Genomic DNA, 15,599 nt, shown 5'->3' on the forward strand with positions numbered 1-15,599 from the left:
AAGTGTTGAAAGTGTTGGAATATTTGACAGTTTCCCCAATTGCCGTTGGTGGATTGTCGATTAGTCCAAAAGTCGAATGCTTATTGTGTGGTTCTTTTGCAACGCAAAAAACAACAACACACAGGTATCAAAATCGTTTATGGCGTTCCCAATAAACCCCGTGTCCGAATAGAACAGCGCAAACTCCAGTAAAACAAGACACAAAAAAACAATATATCCAAAAATGTCCCTAAAAACGCCACAGAGAATGAGTAAACACAAATGTACAACAGTCTGAACAACCACGAACAACGCAACAACACTACTCTTCGTCGACGCAAAACAGGACAATCTCGCCACGGTCGTTCTTGCGCAGACGCAGGGACCGGAAGAGCTCCTTCTCCTCGGCCGGCTTGGCCAGCGAGGTGCCCGAGGAGGAGCGTTCCCGGTGGAAGCGCTTGAGCGCCTTGTTCATGCTGCAGCCGCGCTCGCTGTCAGGGCCTTTGTTGACAAAGCTGAGGAAGAGGTCGGCACGCGGCTTATAGACAATCAGCTGACCGCTGCCGCCGTTGTCGTCTTCCTTCTTTTCGGCACCGGGGTACTCGAGCAGTTTCTGGGCCGGCGCAGCCGTGGACGCGCCGTCCTTGTTGGCATCGCGGTGCCGGCGGTGGCTCTTGCTGCTGCTGCTGCTGCTGTTGTGGCTGCTGTGCTTCTTGCCCGAGGGCGAGGCCGAGCGGCGGTGTTTTCGCTTCTTGGTCTTGATCTTGGAGCTTCCGGCCGTCAGTCTGGAGAAAAGGCTGTTGGTAACGGGTTCGGCGCGTGATTTGGAGCGCTTGGATTGCTTGGACTTCTTGAGCGGACTTGCCGGGGTCTCGGCCGATTCGGGCGACGGAGGGAACGCGGTATGCTTGGTCGTGAGGCGGTGCAGGCCACCGGTGAGGCCCGAGTGCAGTACAGGCGGCGCATCGGTCATGACCTGGTCGTTGATGTCCAGGGTTAACCGCTTGCGCTTCTTGTCCTTCTTGGAGGCGTCCTTGTCCTTGTCACCCGCACTCTCCTTCTTCTTGCGCTCGGCGCGGTCAGGCGCAGGCGTCTTGAAGGGCGTCAGCGCAGTCGAAGTGGGCTCGGCTGTGGGCACAGGGCCGCTGCCGTACTGGGCAAGGTGCTGCTGGTACTTGGCATGGCCGGCCATGGAGAAGTCGTCGGCGGCAGCCAGGTACGCGTTGGCGTCGTACTCATAGCGCGCAACGTCAGTGTCAGCGTTGTCGTTGAACCTGACGGTCGGATGGGACAGGCCGAGGCTCGAGGCGTTGGGCGTGGCACCAGCGACAAGGAAATCAAAGACGTTCACGGGGCCCTCAGCGGCGGGCGGCGGGGTGGGTGCGTGGGGCGGGGCGTCGTCGTCAGAGCGGTGGTCGTCGTCGTCGGCCACGAGATAGCCCTCGAGCTCCTCGGGCACATCCTCAACGTAGGCCGCGTGGGACATATGGTGGGGTTGTTGGTACTGGGCAACGGCAGCCATGTTGGATTTCTTCACACTGGGCGTCGCAGCGACTTGCTGCTTGTTCTTTGTAGCTGTGGAGTTGTTGTTGTTGTTGTTGTTGTTCTTTTTGCTGCTGTTTGTCGTAACAGGAGCTGACGGCGTCGAGGGATGGAAGTGGTGTTCTTCTTCGGCGCCGTTTGGAGGGCTGATTCGTGCTTTCTTGTTCTTGTTCTTGTTGTTGTTGTCGTTATTTTTGTAGAGGGCGCCCTGGTACTTTTGGTCCTCGGTCATGCAACTCTGCGCGTACAGTTAGACAACGCTGATCCTGCGACGCTGTTCTTGCGCATGGACGCTCGAATGACGACTCTGTCGCTTCCTCAAACATACCGTATGGGTTCGATATTCAGTGCCGTAGAAATGGACCATGCAATCAATGCAGGAGAAAGTGGCACCACGACAGCGGCCTCTATGGGGATCGAGCTTCTTCTTGGTCAAGACGTCGCCACAGGACTGTTGACGGCAGAGAGAAGGCGGAGGGCGAGAGTGGGTTAGCAAGAGGCACTGTGGTTCGTCGGTTTTGGCTGCTTGACGGATTGACGATGCGATGACTCGAACGGGGACGTAATGTGCGTTGGGCTGCAATGGAGGTGAACGGGAAGCGAACGAGAGTAGAGAAGTAAAGAGGGGAGATTTGAGAAAGAAACACAATTGGAAGAATCGAAGAAGAGTGCAAGAAGTAGAGTAAAGTAAAGGAGGGACTGGAAGAAAAGAACGAGTAGCAAAAGACGACGCGGGAGGAAGAGAGCAATAATAGTATGTGCAGTACTGCCGTGATATGGTCAAGGAAGGGGGCAAGTTTGAGTGTGTAAGTGATTATGGGTACGGCCCTGGGGGCGCGAAAGACCAGGGAGACTGAGTGGGAGGGGTGTGTCTGGATTGTCTGGATGTTGTGGGATTGAGGTTTTCTGTGTGTTTGGAAGAATGAAGAATAAAGAGAAGCAGAAAAGTGGAAAGTCTGGACGTCTGGACATATGGAATGGAAACGAGGCGAGAAGGGGAAGGAGCGAGAAGCGAGGAATGAGGAAAGAAGGACAGCAGCAGCAGCGAGATATTAGAGTGGAACACAAGACGAGACAGGCGACGAGGAAGGGGAAGGGGCGTGTGCCCGTTGTGTGTGGTGTGGGAGTGTGTTTGGAAGCGTCGATCGTGGTGCAGAGTTGGTGGGGAGAGACTGCACAGTCGGAGGGAAGGAGAGACCCTTCAGACAGAGGTGTGCTCTTGCTCTCTGGAAGTCTGTGAGAGTCTCGAGGAAGGAGCCATGGGCCAAGGACGTGGAAGGAGGGGGGGGGGGTGGCAAAGACGTCAGGTCGAAATTATGAGCATACGCGGTATGGGAAGACAGGGCAGTCATGAGGCAAGCTTGGGGGGAGGGGGGAAAAGGGAAGGTGTTGGACAGGGGTGTGCCAGTAGCGGGTGGCTAAGACGATGTGCAGAGGGAGAGAAAAGAGTAGAGAGTGAGAGAGAGAGCGTAGAGCGCGCTCAGACGGGCGTTTGGCGCAATGGGTTATTTTGGGGGAAGGCAGGGGTTGCTTGCGTTTGCGCGTGTTGGATTGGGCAGCGCCTGAGGAAGGAACCGGAGGAGGGGGGACACTGAGGGAAGCTGAATGAGGAAAGACAGAAAACCAAAAAAAAAAAAAAAAAAAAAAAAAAAAAATTAAAAAAAAAAATTCAAGGGCAGTTACAACAAAACGAGCAGGAACGTACCTCGCACTGGAAGGAGACCATGGTGGCTGCTGGATTGGGCGGTTTCGGCTACAACGGTGATTTTCTGAAGCGTGTTGACGACCAATTTCTGTCGCCGCCCCGAAAAAGCTGTAACTTGGGCCGGCGGTACTCGGCGTTGGCGACGGCTGCGTTGGCGGTCTCTGCTTTGCTGTTGGGATTTTTCTTGTTTGCTGTCTTCCTTTCCGTCTATGACCGTATTGCTGTATTGCTTGTGCGGAAAGTGAGGTGTGCAAGAATCCAATTGGCCGGTGGTGCCCCAATGAGCGAGAGCGTTCTGGCCGTCGGATGCGTGTTTAGTCTGCTGTTTTCGCCTCTCGGAAGCAGGGAAAATATGCAGAATGCAATATGTCGTCAAATATTTTTGGAGACAAGCCTGACGAGACTGCAAACGACGCTGGGGCAATGCGAAGAAGTGGAGGTCAGGCTCTGTTGGTGTGCAGATGGCCCTGGCGTTGTGCAGGGTTGTCGGAGCTTCTGGGCGTTTCTTTGGGCGATGTCGTGGGATTGGGAAGCAAAAGATGCCGCATAAATGTCCAAACAGGGCTCATTAAAGACCCAAGACCCAAAAGACCCAAGACCCAAAACGGAGCAGATGGGCAATTTGCAAGTATTTGGGCAAAGCTAGTCGACCCGGCCGGAGGCGAAGAAGAGGCAATGATCAGTGATCCGTGCTATGGGCGAGAATGAAGGACAACACGCAACAGCCGCGGCGACGCAAGGGGGTTGTGCCGTTCTTCAAAGACGAGTATCTTTAAGATGACCTGCCTGAAGCAGACTGTAACCGACAAAGGGAGAGGAGGCGAGGAGGGGTAGAGTACACAAGGGATGAGGCTGTTCGGGTGCGAGTGAGGACAGCAAATTGAGAATGAGACGAGAAGGCTGAACGCTGCGAGCGATGTTGATGTGCTGAAACAGAAATGCTGCGATGAGAATATGATGCCAGACGCAGTGAGAAGAGGCGGAGCAGTCGGTGGCCTGTGAGGTGTCAAGAAGAAGACGTCCGACTCCTTCGATTCTACACGAATTTCCGCGTGCCGTGGGGGGTGTTGTTTGTCGTGCGGGTTGTGGTTGAGAAGCAAAAGTTTGGCCTGTCGTTGAAGTTTTTTTTTTTTTTTTCTTCTCTCCGCCTCTTTTTTTCGCCCTGAACTTGCGATGTGGAGATAGTGAGTAAAATAAATAGGAAAAATAGGAAATTTAATAGGTAAAAAGGTAGACAGGCCCACTTGTTTAGCGGAACAACTTGCCACTTAATTCGTAGTCTCACTGGGCAACGCCGTTTGACGGCAGCAGCCAGGCGGGAGAAGCCCCAGTCCAGAGCCACGCCAGAGACTAGGCCGGTTTGCGGAAGGTACGGAGTACAAAGGTACGACATACTGGAAAGCATCATATCCGTGCATCGAAACTGTAGTGTTCACGAACGCGTCGCAGCACGGCACGGTGATATCGCGTTGGTGGTAGCATCACGTGACTATAACATACATCGCGACAGCATCTTCTTGCACGCTCGCCTGCAGCGATGCCCAAGCGCTGGTTGCACAGCAGCGTGCAGCGTACATTGTGACGGACGACGGGCGGGGGTGGCGGCCTTTCTGTCTTCGACGTGTCTGCTCACGTTCTCTGGGAGTACACTGTCGTGTACCGCTGTTGCCGGGGCATACGAACAGCAACGAGAACAGTAAGCGGCTGCAGCCAGCAGACAGCAGACAGCAGACAGCAGACAGCAGACATGCGTTTGCAGAAAAGCGTGCATTAACCAAACGAGCGTTGGCATCGATGGCAGAGGAAGCAGCTTGCATATGCATATACCGGGATTGGGGTGAATCTGCAAGATGTGTTACGACGTACGAGGTACGGAGTACAACATACTCTCTCTGATATCATTTTCTCGCAACCCGCGCGTGTGGAAATACTGCAAAAAGTCTGGGTGAACAAGGAGAGACGAAGTGCATGACGAAATATACTGCGGAATGTTTCGACGAAACATGTAATTTTGTGCCGTCCGCTGCTCTTTGGTTCGTCGACCTATGAGCATCCCATGAGAGAACAGACAGTAAAACAACACCGGAGACGGAATGACAAAACGTTCGAGGCGCGCCGTGGCCCGTCCGATTGGTACGGGAGCAAGTCGTTGGGGGCTGTTATTAGTACAAAAAATGTCGACATGGTGGCTTGGCCCGTGTTTTCTTTCTTTTTCCTATTTTTTTCTTTTTATTCTAGCAACTCCGCGACCAATGGACCTGTGGCATCCACTGTTCTGACGTGCTTTGCACAAGATGGTGTAGTGGGCTGTGGTCTCTGTTGCTGGATTTGGTTTGTTTGATATGGCTGTGTTTTGAGATTCGGCGCGTTTGGTTGGAAGAGGCAAAGCCGTTTTCACTGGTCTTTCGTCTAGGCGGAGGGGCGTGAATGCAGCAGCCAGAAGAGAAGGGTTGCATCCTTTTACCATTCGCGCGGATCGAGGACGATATGAAGCAAAGAGGCAAAAGAGGAACGTGGAAAGGAAGAAAGAGAAACACAAGAATGCATATAACTGTTTAGATGAAGTGGCCCTTTAAGCGGGCGTCTTTTGTCTTACATGTATCCTTTTCACCCCGGCACCTTCTTCTTTTAGATCAGTTGCTTACAGCACTATACTGTCTTATGCCCTCTTTTTTGAATATATCCAGTCCTGTGGAAACGAAGATAGTATCTACGGATATGCGTCACTTATTGATATATTTGTAATTAAGGGTAAATTCGGAAACGGAACGCAACTTAATGTGTCCACCACCCCTCTCCAGTCGTCAAGTGTGGCCCAATGCCGTAGTGTCTCCCACAATGTCTTGCTTCGAGAGTTTGTGTGTCGCAGCATCCAGTGTCTTGTGTCTCGTGCCCTGTCCGAATCGACCTTGTGCTCTGCTGTCTCGGGTGGCCAAGTGAGCATCTCTATGGGATACGCGAGTCTTGTGCATTTCTTGGCCGGGGAAAACAGACGATGTCGAGAGTGTCACGAGATATTGGTCTGATGATCGCAGTAAGCATACGCAATGCTCTACTAGCTTCATCTTCTTTCGTGTTTTTTCTAAAGAAGCTGCAAACTTGATTATTTTGTATCTTATCCTGGCCGAGGTTCATCTTTCCCACTCCTTAATATGTCTTACGGCTCTTCATAGCTACCGATCGCCCCCCCCGCCGCAAATGTCTTATTTGATGATCCTCCAACGGCAAGTACTTATGGCGCGTCTTGTCCTAAGGACATCCCGTCGCAAAACTTGTTTTCTCTCATCCTTATAAGATTTTACTGAAGTGTTGAAATGCTTTTGTCCTCATGTCCATGCCTCTCCCACGCCTATCCCATGCCCTTTTCCCCTTTCCTCCCCCAACGTTATCATTCCAGTATTATCTGCTAATCTTCTTAATGAAGAATGATCTTCTCATGTCTCGTTTTGCTTGTCTCTTCCCTTAGAAAACGGTGGCTTTGAAAAACAAATAACGCAAACCAAATATGAGCGGCGAGGCAAGGGGAGAATGTAAACAGCAATATCGATTAAAGAAAAGAAGCTGAAAGACACACTTTTGTAGTCATCTCGTTCAGGAACAGGAGCTGGAGGGGTTGTCGACCCCTGCTCGTCCCAAGGTCAGGTCAGTTTTCTTCCATACACGCCCCCCCTTTTCGTTACGAACGCAAAGTGTTTCATGTGCTTGCCCTCCTGCTTTTCGCTCATTTTTCAGCTTTTCTGATGCGATGCAAATGTGCTTGTTCGTAGCATCTTTACGGGGCCATTTATCTTTACTTCGCGGGCCTGCTTATTTGTTCCCCGTGGTGAACAAAAAGACGACCCTTTGTAAACAGACAAAACGAGACAGACCGATCCCCGTGGAAGTGCAGCATGCAAAGGCGATCCAAACGACCGAAAAGAGGGTAATGCGCCTGGGCAAAGCGCGCCCGTTCCTTTGAAGTGATGCGCGTCTAACCAACGCAAGCGCCGCGGTGAGTACGAATCTACCTCGCACTAACATCGCAAAAGGTGTGAAGATGGTGTGGTGTGCTGCGAGACAAGGAGGGAAAAGGAGACATCAGCGGAGCGCATGACCGCCTATCCACGCTGTGTCTGTCCTTGTGTGCAGAGTACGACGTACTTGTGTCTCTTGGACTCGTCCTTGTGTCCGTCCAGGCCCATCAAGACCATCACCCACCGTCCCTCGCATCTCCTTATGTCGCCATCCCAGGTATCGTCATCGCGGCCCCATCCTCGCTCTGCCGTGTCCGGTGACGTCGTTGTCCCCTCATGCTGTCTCTCTCTCCCACCTCTCCTCACTCTGTCTTGTTGTCTGCCCCTCTGCCCCCTCTTTCCCCCTGACTCGTCGTTCGTGTACGGACAGTCAGCTCTCATATCTGGTCACATCGTAATTTTAACGAGCACGAGGTGTGGTGTCGCTAAACGTCGCGGGAGCTCTCACTCTCTCTGATCTCCCCAGTAGCTCCCCAATAGCACCAAATCCGGACCCTCCATCCCCCCCAGTCTCCTTTTTTCCCTCTGTCTCCTCGTCCCGATCACGACCTGGGCGCGTGCGCGACCGAGAATCTAATTTAACGTCCTGGGCTTGTGGTCGCGAGGCGGCGCTCCTACGCGACTATGTGTTGGCGCTAAACCACGGACCCCTGTCTGTGGTAAAGTGGACGATGCCGACAGAGGACAAGCGGGAACGAGAAGACAGAGCGACAGCCTATCATGCGGGCCGCCATTGGGTTTTTGTTGGCATCCCGTTTAAATGAAGCGAAAATTCCCCTATGCCTGTTTGAGACTGAGAAAGACGCGCCGCATAACTGTCCATGTTCGTACCTTGCATACGTTTCTCGCCGTGGTTCGGTGAGATCGAGGGGAGATCTGGATAATGCGGGAGCTCGCAAACTGCCTTCGCCAACAGAGTACGACTGGAGATGTGGTATGAGATTGCTTCCTGGTCTTTGCTCTGGAAGAAGATGAGGATCCGTTCGTGGCTGGCTGTTCGAACAAAGGAAGGAGTGGACAAGAAACTGGCGGAAGGAACGACTGGTCGAACATCAACTCATCAAGAAACCAAACCAGCATCACGTAACCTGCCGATGCTCCTCGACCGCTTTCCATACTCAACCTCTTTGCGTCTCTGTTCTTTTCGTCTCTGTGTCTTTGCACGTCTCCTTTGCGCCTGGTGTCTGTCTGGACATCTCGGTCGCTTCTGCCGTCTGCCGAGGCGCTCTGACCGCCTTTCGTCCTCTGTCCCTCCTGTTACGAAATACTCCTCCTATTCTCCTTTCATTTCTCTGTGCTTCATGCTCCTCTTCTGCCCAGAGACGCTGCGGTCCGGCAGAATACGAAATGCGCCGCTGCAACAGGTGTAACCAACTCCCTGAGCACCTGTCTGCGTCGTTTGCTCCATCTACAGTGTAGCTCCAGACTGCAGGAACCCCATTCAAGCTCCTTGACACTTTGGCGGTCAAGCCTCGTGTATGTTTTGGGCAAGAGCTAGGGGTAGAGACTCTCTAGCGAAAAGGGAAAGAGAAACCAAGGAGCAAACGCTTGCTCCACAAATGGTGGTTGTATGCTCCTGCCGTAGAGAAAAGAGCGGGAAAAAGGTGCACAGGGAAAGAGCGAACGCAAGGCAGAAAAACACAACAAACCCGGCATCGCATCGTCTGCTTCTGCTTCTCTGCTTTTCTGCTTCTCTTCTTCCGTCTCGTTTCTTCATTCGCCCTCATTGCTTCCCTGTCCCTCGCCCTGCCCATTGCTGCACTTTTGCCCGGCAGCACACAGCCGTCCAAGTATCAACTTCTTGCACAGCTGACTGCACCGCCAGCCAAGCTTCGCATCAATTCGTCGAGAGCAACCTCTCGGACAACTCAGCCAGGATTGCTGTGACAAATTGTCTACCCAAAAGACGCAGCGAGCATCTTCAACACGAGATCCACTAGCCCATTCAGAGACAGAAAGGAGTTGTTATTTCTTTTTTTATTATTCTATGCGCTGGCCGACGCGATCGGTCTCTGTCGGATGCGACGAAAAAAGTAAGAATGCATTGCAAAAAAACCAACCACACTAGCAGAGCTCCCACGGCTTCCCTCTAACTTTGCCTTGCCTCGTGTCCTAGGCTCCCCACACCTCAGCTGCATGAGCACTAAAGAGCTAACCGGCGTGCGTCGCTCGCCTTTCGCAGGAGCCTCGATTTTCGATCAACGTCCAAAGGACTCGATTCCGACAGCGACAACAACGACAACAAGAACAAGAACAAGAACAAGAACAAGAACAAGAACAAGAACAAGAACAAGAACAAAAACAGCAATCTTCTCAACATCCGCACTACAAACAGCCTCGACGTGCCCCAAACGCAACCCGCCTCGTCGGCCTCGTCCATCGCCACGTCCTCCACGACGATGAGCTCGCCTCCCTCCGGCTCGGGTGGAGGTGCTGTGACGGCCACCTTTCTCGAGCAGACCGTCTCGCTGCTTGGGTCGGCCGCTTCCTACATGCGCCTGCCGGCCATTGCATCGACTGTACGTCTGTCATGCCATGCCGGGCGTATGTGCTGAAACACTGCCTCACAGTACGGAGAACTGACCTGTCGCGTAGGGCGTCGCTGCTGTTCTCACATCCCTCCTCTACTTTAAGCAAAAGTGAGTTCTACATTGCGCCTGGTCCAAACGTATCGAACCTCTCGAACGTATTGAACTCGAACATATCGAACCATTGAACCCATGGGAGCGTGTGGACATTGTCCCCCGTTGCTGCAGATGTGCTGACAAGCACTCTTCGCCCTCCAGAGCCCTCATCTACCCGTCCCACGTCCCCGCCAACGCACGCAACGACATCCCGAGCCCCAAGCAGTTTGGCCTCACCGACTTTGAGGAGCTGGTCATCCCCACCGACGACGGCGAGAAGCTCGCCGCCTTCTACATTCGCGGTCCCCGCGGCCCGGCCGAGGCACGAAACAGCCGCCATGCCCGCACCACCGTCATCATGTTCCACGGCAACGCGGGCAACATTGGCCACCGCCTGCCCATTGCCCGCATGCTGCGCCATCTCGTCGGCTGCAACATCTTCATGCTCGAGTACCGCGGCTACGGCAGCTCCACGGGCGAGGCGGGCGAGTCCGGCCTGAGCGTCGACGCCCAGACCGCGCTCGACTACCTGCGCAACCGCGCCGAGACCAGCACCCACAAGTTTATTGTTTACGGCCAGAGCCTCGGCGGCGCCGTCTCCATCCGCCTCGTCGCCGACAACCAGCAGCAGGGCGACGTCGTCGGGCTCATTCTCGAAAACACGTTTCTCAGCATGCGCAAGCTGATCCCCCAGATCCTCCCGCCTGCCCGCTACCTGACGCTGCTGTGCCACCAAGTCTGGCCGAGCGATTCCGTCATTCCGACCATTACGAAAGTGCCCATTCTGTTCCTGAGTGGCCTCAAGGACGAGATCGTGCCGCCCAGCCACATGCGCCAGCTGTACGACTTGTCGCAGGCGCCCAACAAGATCTGGAAGCCGCTGCCGCTGGGCGACCACAACTCGAGCGTGCTCGAGGAGGGCTACTTTGAGGCCATTGCCGACTTTATCGCCTCGGCCACCGACGAGGGCCCGACCGAAAAGCCCTTGTTATAGTTATAGGACGGGGTTCCGTCCTCGCCCTGCAGACCTTGATACCCCCTCCGCTGCGCGTGCAGGAAAGGAGTTTCCTTTTCTTCTGGTTTTCTTCTACTGTTTCTTCTTGATCTGCCATCTTGTCCTTCACGTCACTCGTTTCAGACACTTTTCACGGCGTGTCAATCTTTTCTTCACCTCTCGTTCACCTCTCGTTCACCTCTCGTTCACCTCTTTTTTTCGTTCGTCGAGCTTTGTACATACGATTTTCGAGGCGCATTCTGTACTGGGTAGTTTGTGCAATTCGTGTATCTCGTTTTCCTTTGCGTTTTGCTTTTGTCACTAGGCTGGCCAATTCAACTTTCTTTGCGTTGCTTGCTCGTTTGGATAGGATCGATGAATACACTACACAGGTCATAGCATACACGGTATTACGGTATTTCACACAAATTCACACTTGGAGCCGCTCGTCTTTTTTTCCTTCTTTTCGTTTCGTATACGATTCTTCTCCCCGGCGTGTCTAAACATTCAAAATACCAAAAATAACTATTCCTATATAGTGGTGCGTACATGCGCTCCTCCATTTTGGTTCTACAGATTGGATTTTCATTCGCCATTCTTTTTTGGTCTTTTTTCTTGTAAAAAAAACTTCTTAATCCCCCCCAGGTTTTACTCTAACTTCAGGGCCTCAAACTGCTGCACGGTCTGCTCCAGCTGCTGCACCTCGCTCTCCTGCTCCGCCAGCCTCTGCTGGTCGGCCTCCTGCGTCGCCGCCGCCACCTTCTCCTTGTACGTCGCATCGCCCACCAGCCTGCGCGTCTTGGCCGCGTTCGCCGACGCCTTGCTGAGCTTCGTCTGCGCCTTCTTAATCTCCGCGTCCAGGTCCACGTGGCCCTTGACGTGCAAGAAGACCGAGGCCGCGCCGGACACCTGGACCGCGACGCAGCCCACCGGGCGCGGCGCCCCGGGCGCCAGCACGGTGATGCGGGCGCTGCCGCCGGCCTTGCCGAGCAGCGAGCGGATGGCGGGCACCTCCTGGGTGGCGGTGGCGTGGGCGTCGTCGTTGGTGGTCTGGACAAAGACGTCGACGGCGGCGTCTTTGGGCAGCGGGTACTCGGCGACGAGCGAGCGGATGCCGCGCGAGGCGTCGAGCACGAGCTGGTAGGCGGCCTCGGCGGCGGGGTTCTCGAGCCGGGCGTCGTGTTCCGGGTACGGCGCCACGACAATCGACGGCGTCGCGTCCTGCGGGCGGCGCGGCAGGCGCTGCCACAGCTCCTCCGTGATAAAGGGCAAAAAGGGGTGGCTCAGCAGCAGCGCCGTCTCGAGCGCGCTGTAGAGCGTCTGCAGGGCCGACTCGCGCTGGGCGGGCGTGCCCTCGGCGATGATGGTCTTGGAGTTCTCGATGAAGACGTCGCAGAGCTCCGCGTACCAAAAGTTGTAGAGGGCGTTGGACGCGTTCTTGAACTCGCGCTCCTCGACGGCGTGGCCAATCTCCTTGGCGGCCTTGTTCATCTTGGCGAGGATCCACAGCTCGGCCAGCGACTCGTCGCCGCCGAGCGTGCGCGTCGCGCGCGGCTGGAAGCTGGCCGCGCCGGCGCTGTGGGCCGCCAGGTTGCCGAGCACAAACTTGGAGGCGTTCCAGATCTTGTTGCAGAAGCGGCGGTACGCATGCATGACCTTGATGTCAAAGTTGATGTCGCCGGAGCCCGTGACGTAGTTGGCCAGGCACATGCGCAGGCCGTCGGCGCCGCACTCGGGAATGCCCGCGGGGAAGGCCGTCTTTTGGTACTTGATGGCCTTTTGCACCTCCTGCGGGTCCAGGTTGCCCTTGAGCAGCGACTCGTTGAGCGCCTCGAGGCTGATGCCCGAGATGACGTCGAGCGGGCTGATGACGTTGCCCAGGCTCTTGGACATCTTGCGGCCGTCGGAGTCGCGCACCAGCGGGTGGCAGTACACCTCGTAAAAGGGCACCTGGCCCGTCAGCTTGAGGCTCAGCATGACCATGCGGGCAATCCAGAAGAAGAGAATGTCCCAGCCGGTCTCGAGCATGGACGTGGGGAACAGCTTCTCAAAGTCGGGCGTCGCCTTGGGCCAGCCCAGCGTGGAGAAGGGCCACAGGCCGGACGAGAACCAGGTGTCGAGCACGTCCTCGTCGCGCACGAGGCGGATGGTCTTGCCGGGGAAGGCCTTGGTGGCCTTGGCCAGGGCCTCCGCCTCGGTCTTGGCCGCAAACCAGCGCGTGTTGTCGCCGGCGTCGCTCTCGTCCTCGCCCTCGAAGTGGGCCAGGTAGACGGGGCACTGGTGGCCCCACCACAGCTGGCGCGAGATGCACCAGTCGGTGATGTTGGCCATCCAGTGGCGGAAGCTGCGGTCGGCGGACTCGGGCTTGATCTGGAACTGCTTGTCGTCGAGGGCCTGGACGGCCATCTGGGCCATGTCGCCCATGCGCATCCACCACTGCGGCTTGAGCCGCGGCTCCACGACGTCCTTGCTGCGCTCCGACAGGGGCACGACCATGGGGTTGTCCTTCTTGTCGACGTACAGGCCCAGCTTCTTGAGGTCCTCGGCCACGGCGTAGCGCACGTCGAAGCGCTTCTGGCCGGCGTAGGGCCCGCCGTTCTCGTTGATCAGGCCGTCGTCGGTCAGGATGTTGATGAACTCGAGCTTGTGGCGCTCGCCAATGGCGAAATCGTTGGCGTCGTGCGCGGGCGTGATCTTGACGGCGCCGGACCCGAACTCGCGGTCGACGTAGTCGTCGGCCACAATGGTCATGACGCGGTCCGGGATGAAGGGGTGGACGACGCGCTTGCCGACGAGGTGCTTGTAGCGCTCGTCCTGGGGGTGGACGGCGATGCCGGTGTCGCCGAGCATGGTCTCGAGACGCGTGGTGGCGACCTCAATGGTCTCGTCGGAGCCCGCAATCTGGTACTTGAAGTAGACAATGACGCCGAACTCGACCTTCTTGGCGTAGCCGGGCACGTCGAGCAGGGTGCGGCCGGTCAGCTCCTTGTTGTTGACCTCGAGGTTGGACAGCGCGGTGTTGAGCTTGGAGTCCCAGTTGACGAGGCGGTTGGCGCGGAAGATGGTGCCCTCCTCGTGCAGGCGCACAAACGTCTCCTGGACGGCGGCGCTCAGGTTCTCGTCCATGGTGAAGGCCTCGCGGCTCCAGTCAAAGGAGCCGCCCATCTTGCGCAGGGCGTTGTTGATGTTGGCGTGGTACTGCGTCTTCCAGTCCCAGACGGTCTTGATGAAGGCGTCGCGGCCGAGGTCGTGGCGGGTCTTGCCCTCGCGGCGGTACAGCATGGTCTCGACGACGCTCTGCGTGGCAATGCCGGCGTGGTCGCAGCCGGGCAGCCACAGGGTGGTCTTGCCCTTCATGCGGTAGTAGCGGATCATGATGTCCTGCAGCGAGTCGCCGAGGGCGTGGCCCATGTGCAGCGAGCCGGTGACGTTGGGCGGCGGGTGGGAGATGACGAAGCGGCCGTTGGCGCTCTCCTGGCCGTCGGCGCCAAACTGGGGCTCGAAGAAGCCCGCCTTCTCCCAGTACTCGTACCAGGCGCTCTCGACGGCCACGGGGTTGTACGACTTGTAGTAGGGGTCGTCGAAGCTGCGCAGACGCTTCTTCTCGCCCGCGGGCGTGTCGTTGGTGTAGGGCGCAAGGGTCTCCTCGGCAGCCGCCGCCTTGGGCGCCTTGGCCTTGGTCTTCTTCTCGCCGGCGGCCGCGGCGGCAGCAGGGCCGGCGCTGGCCGTACTTGCAGCAGCGGCAGCCTTCTGGGCCGCCTGCTTCTGCTGGAACTTGGCGAGCTTCTCGGCCTTTTTGCGGTCGCGCTCGGCCTCCTTGTCGGACTTCACTTTCGGGGCGGCCGCCGCAGCAGCATCGCCCTGGGCCGGCGGAGCCTCAGCCGGGGGGTCTGCGAGCACAATTGTCAGCAATACGACACACAAAGCAGGGAGGAGAGCACGGGCCGTCGACGTACTGGTCGCCATAGTTGCACGTGCACGGAAGATGGTCCGGTTTGTTGCGGGTGACGGGCGCAGCAAGAGCGCGCGGAAGAAGCGAAAGGACGACGTTTTGGCGTCCTCGGAACGGGTTCGTATGGGGGGAGCAATGCGTGGAAAGGCAATGGGCGGGGGGTGGATAAGAAAGCGCGGAGCAACAAGGGGCCTTTGGTCGTTCAGCCTCGTCTAGATATATCCGTTTGTTTTGGAGCGGATGTTTTTTCGAGGGCCAGTCACACTTTTTGTGAGTCACGCTAATTTGGTAGGCTCTGGGTTGCTCCTGCCGTTTGCGGGTGCTTTGCGACGGTTCAGGAGCAGTTACTGCAGCGTGCAGCATGAGGGGCAGCGGGGAAGAGCAAAAACAGTTTGCGGCAGGCGCTATGGGCTAGGCGGTGAGGCGCGATGGCCAATGGCAGCCAGCAGGAATGAGTGGCTCATTGGCCAATGCCCTGCTGCTACAAACGGAAAGTGCCAGGGCCTGCAAGTGCGGGCACCTGCCTCGCTCGCCCCAGGTGCATCATTGTCCGTTGGGGGAAAGAGCTCCAGGCCGGTGGTGTAAGCTGTGTACTTCATACTAATCTGCAAGCTGTATTACGACGTAATGGGCCTGTCATAAAACTCTGAATAGCTTCAGGGCGCTCGTGTTGTGAAAGACGGAGAAAACAAGGACAGAGGCAACGGAGCCCGACGGGTGTTGTGCCATGACTCTACATTTTGTCATTATTTTTCTGTTCCCGAAATCCTACATATCCCTCTCGTCAAAA

General features: G+C 56.2%; 3 protein-coding genes across 3 annotated transcripts; 1 reads left to right on the plus strand and 2 right to left on the minus strand.

Moving 5' to 3' along the window:
* Window positions 1–301: 301 nt before the first annotated feature.
* Window positions 302–3,247, minus strand: SPBR_01295 (uncharacterized protein; the record flags this gene model as incomplete). The annotated part of the gene is made up of 2 exons (XM_040759606.1): window positions 302–1,759; window positions 3,227–3,247. 2 exons carry the CDS (start codon window positions 3,245–3,247, stop codon window positions 302–304), a joined length of 1,479 nt encoding a protein of 492 aa, XP_040619791.1.
* A 6,011-nt stretch (window positions 3,248–9,258) lies between these two features.
* Window positions 9,259–10,857, plus strand: SPBR_01621 (protein bem46; the record flags this gene model as incomplete). Its single annotated transcript, XM_040759931.1, has 4 exons — window positions 9,259–9,272; window positions 9,422–9,758; window positions 9,835–9,878; window positions 10,026–10,857. 4 exons carry the CDS (start codon window positions 9,259–9,261, stop codon window positions 10,855–10,857), a joined length of 1,227 nt encoding a protein of 408 aa, XP_040619792.1.
* Window positions 10,858–11,505: 648 nt separating this feature from the next.
* On the minus strand, window positions 11,506–14,823 carry SPBR_01261 (valyl-tRNA synthetase; the record flags this gene model as incomplete). Its single annotated transcript, XM_040759572.1, has 2 exons — window positions 11,506–14,747; window positions 14,814–14,823. 2 exons carry the CDS (start codon window positions 14,821–14,823, stop codon window positions 11,506–11,508), a joined length of 3,252 nt encoding a protein of 1,083 aa, XP_040619793.1.
* Window positions 14,824–15,599: the final 776 nt, after the last annotated feature.

Source organism: Sporothrix brasiliensis (genome assembly GCF_000820605.1).
Source record: "Sporothrix brasiliensis 5110 chromosome Unknown Cont18, whole genome shotgun sequence".
Classification (NCBI taxonomy): domain Eukaryota; kingdom Fungi; phylum Ascomycota; class Sordariomycetes; order Ophiostomatales; family Ophiostomataceae; genus Sporothrix; species Sporothrix brasiliensis.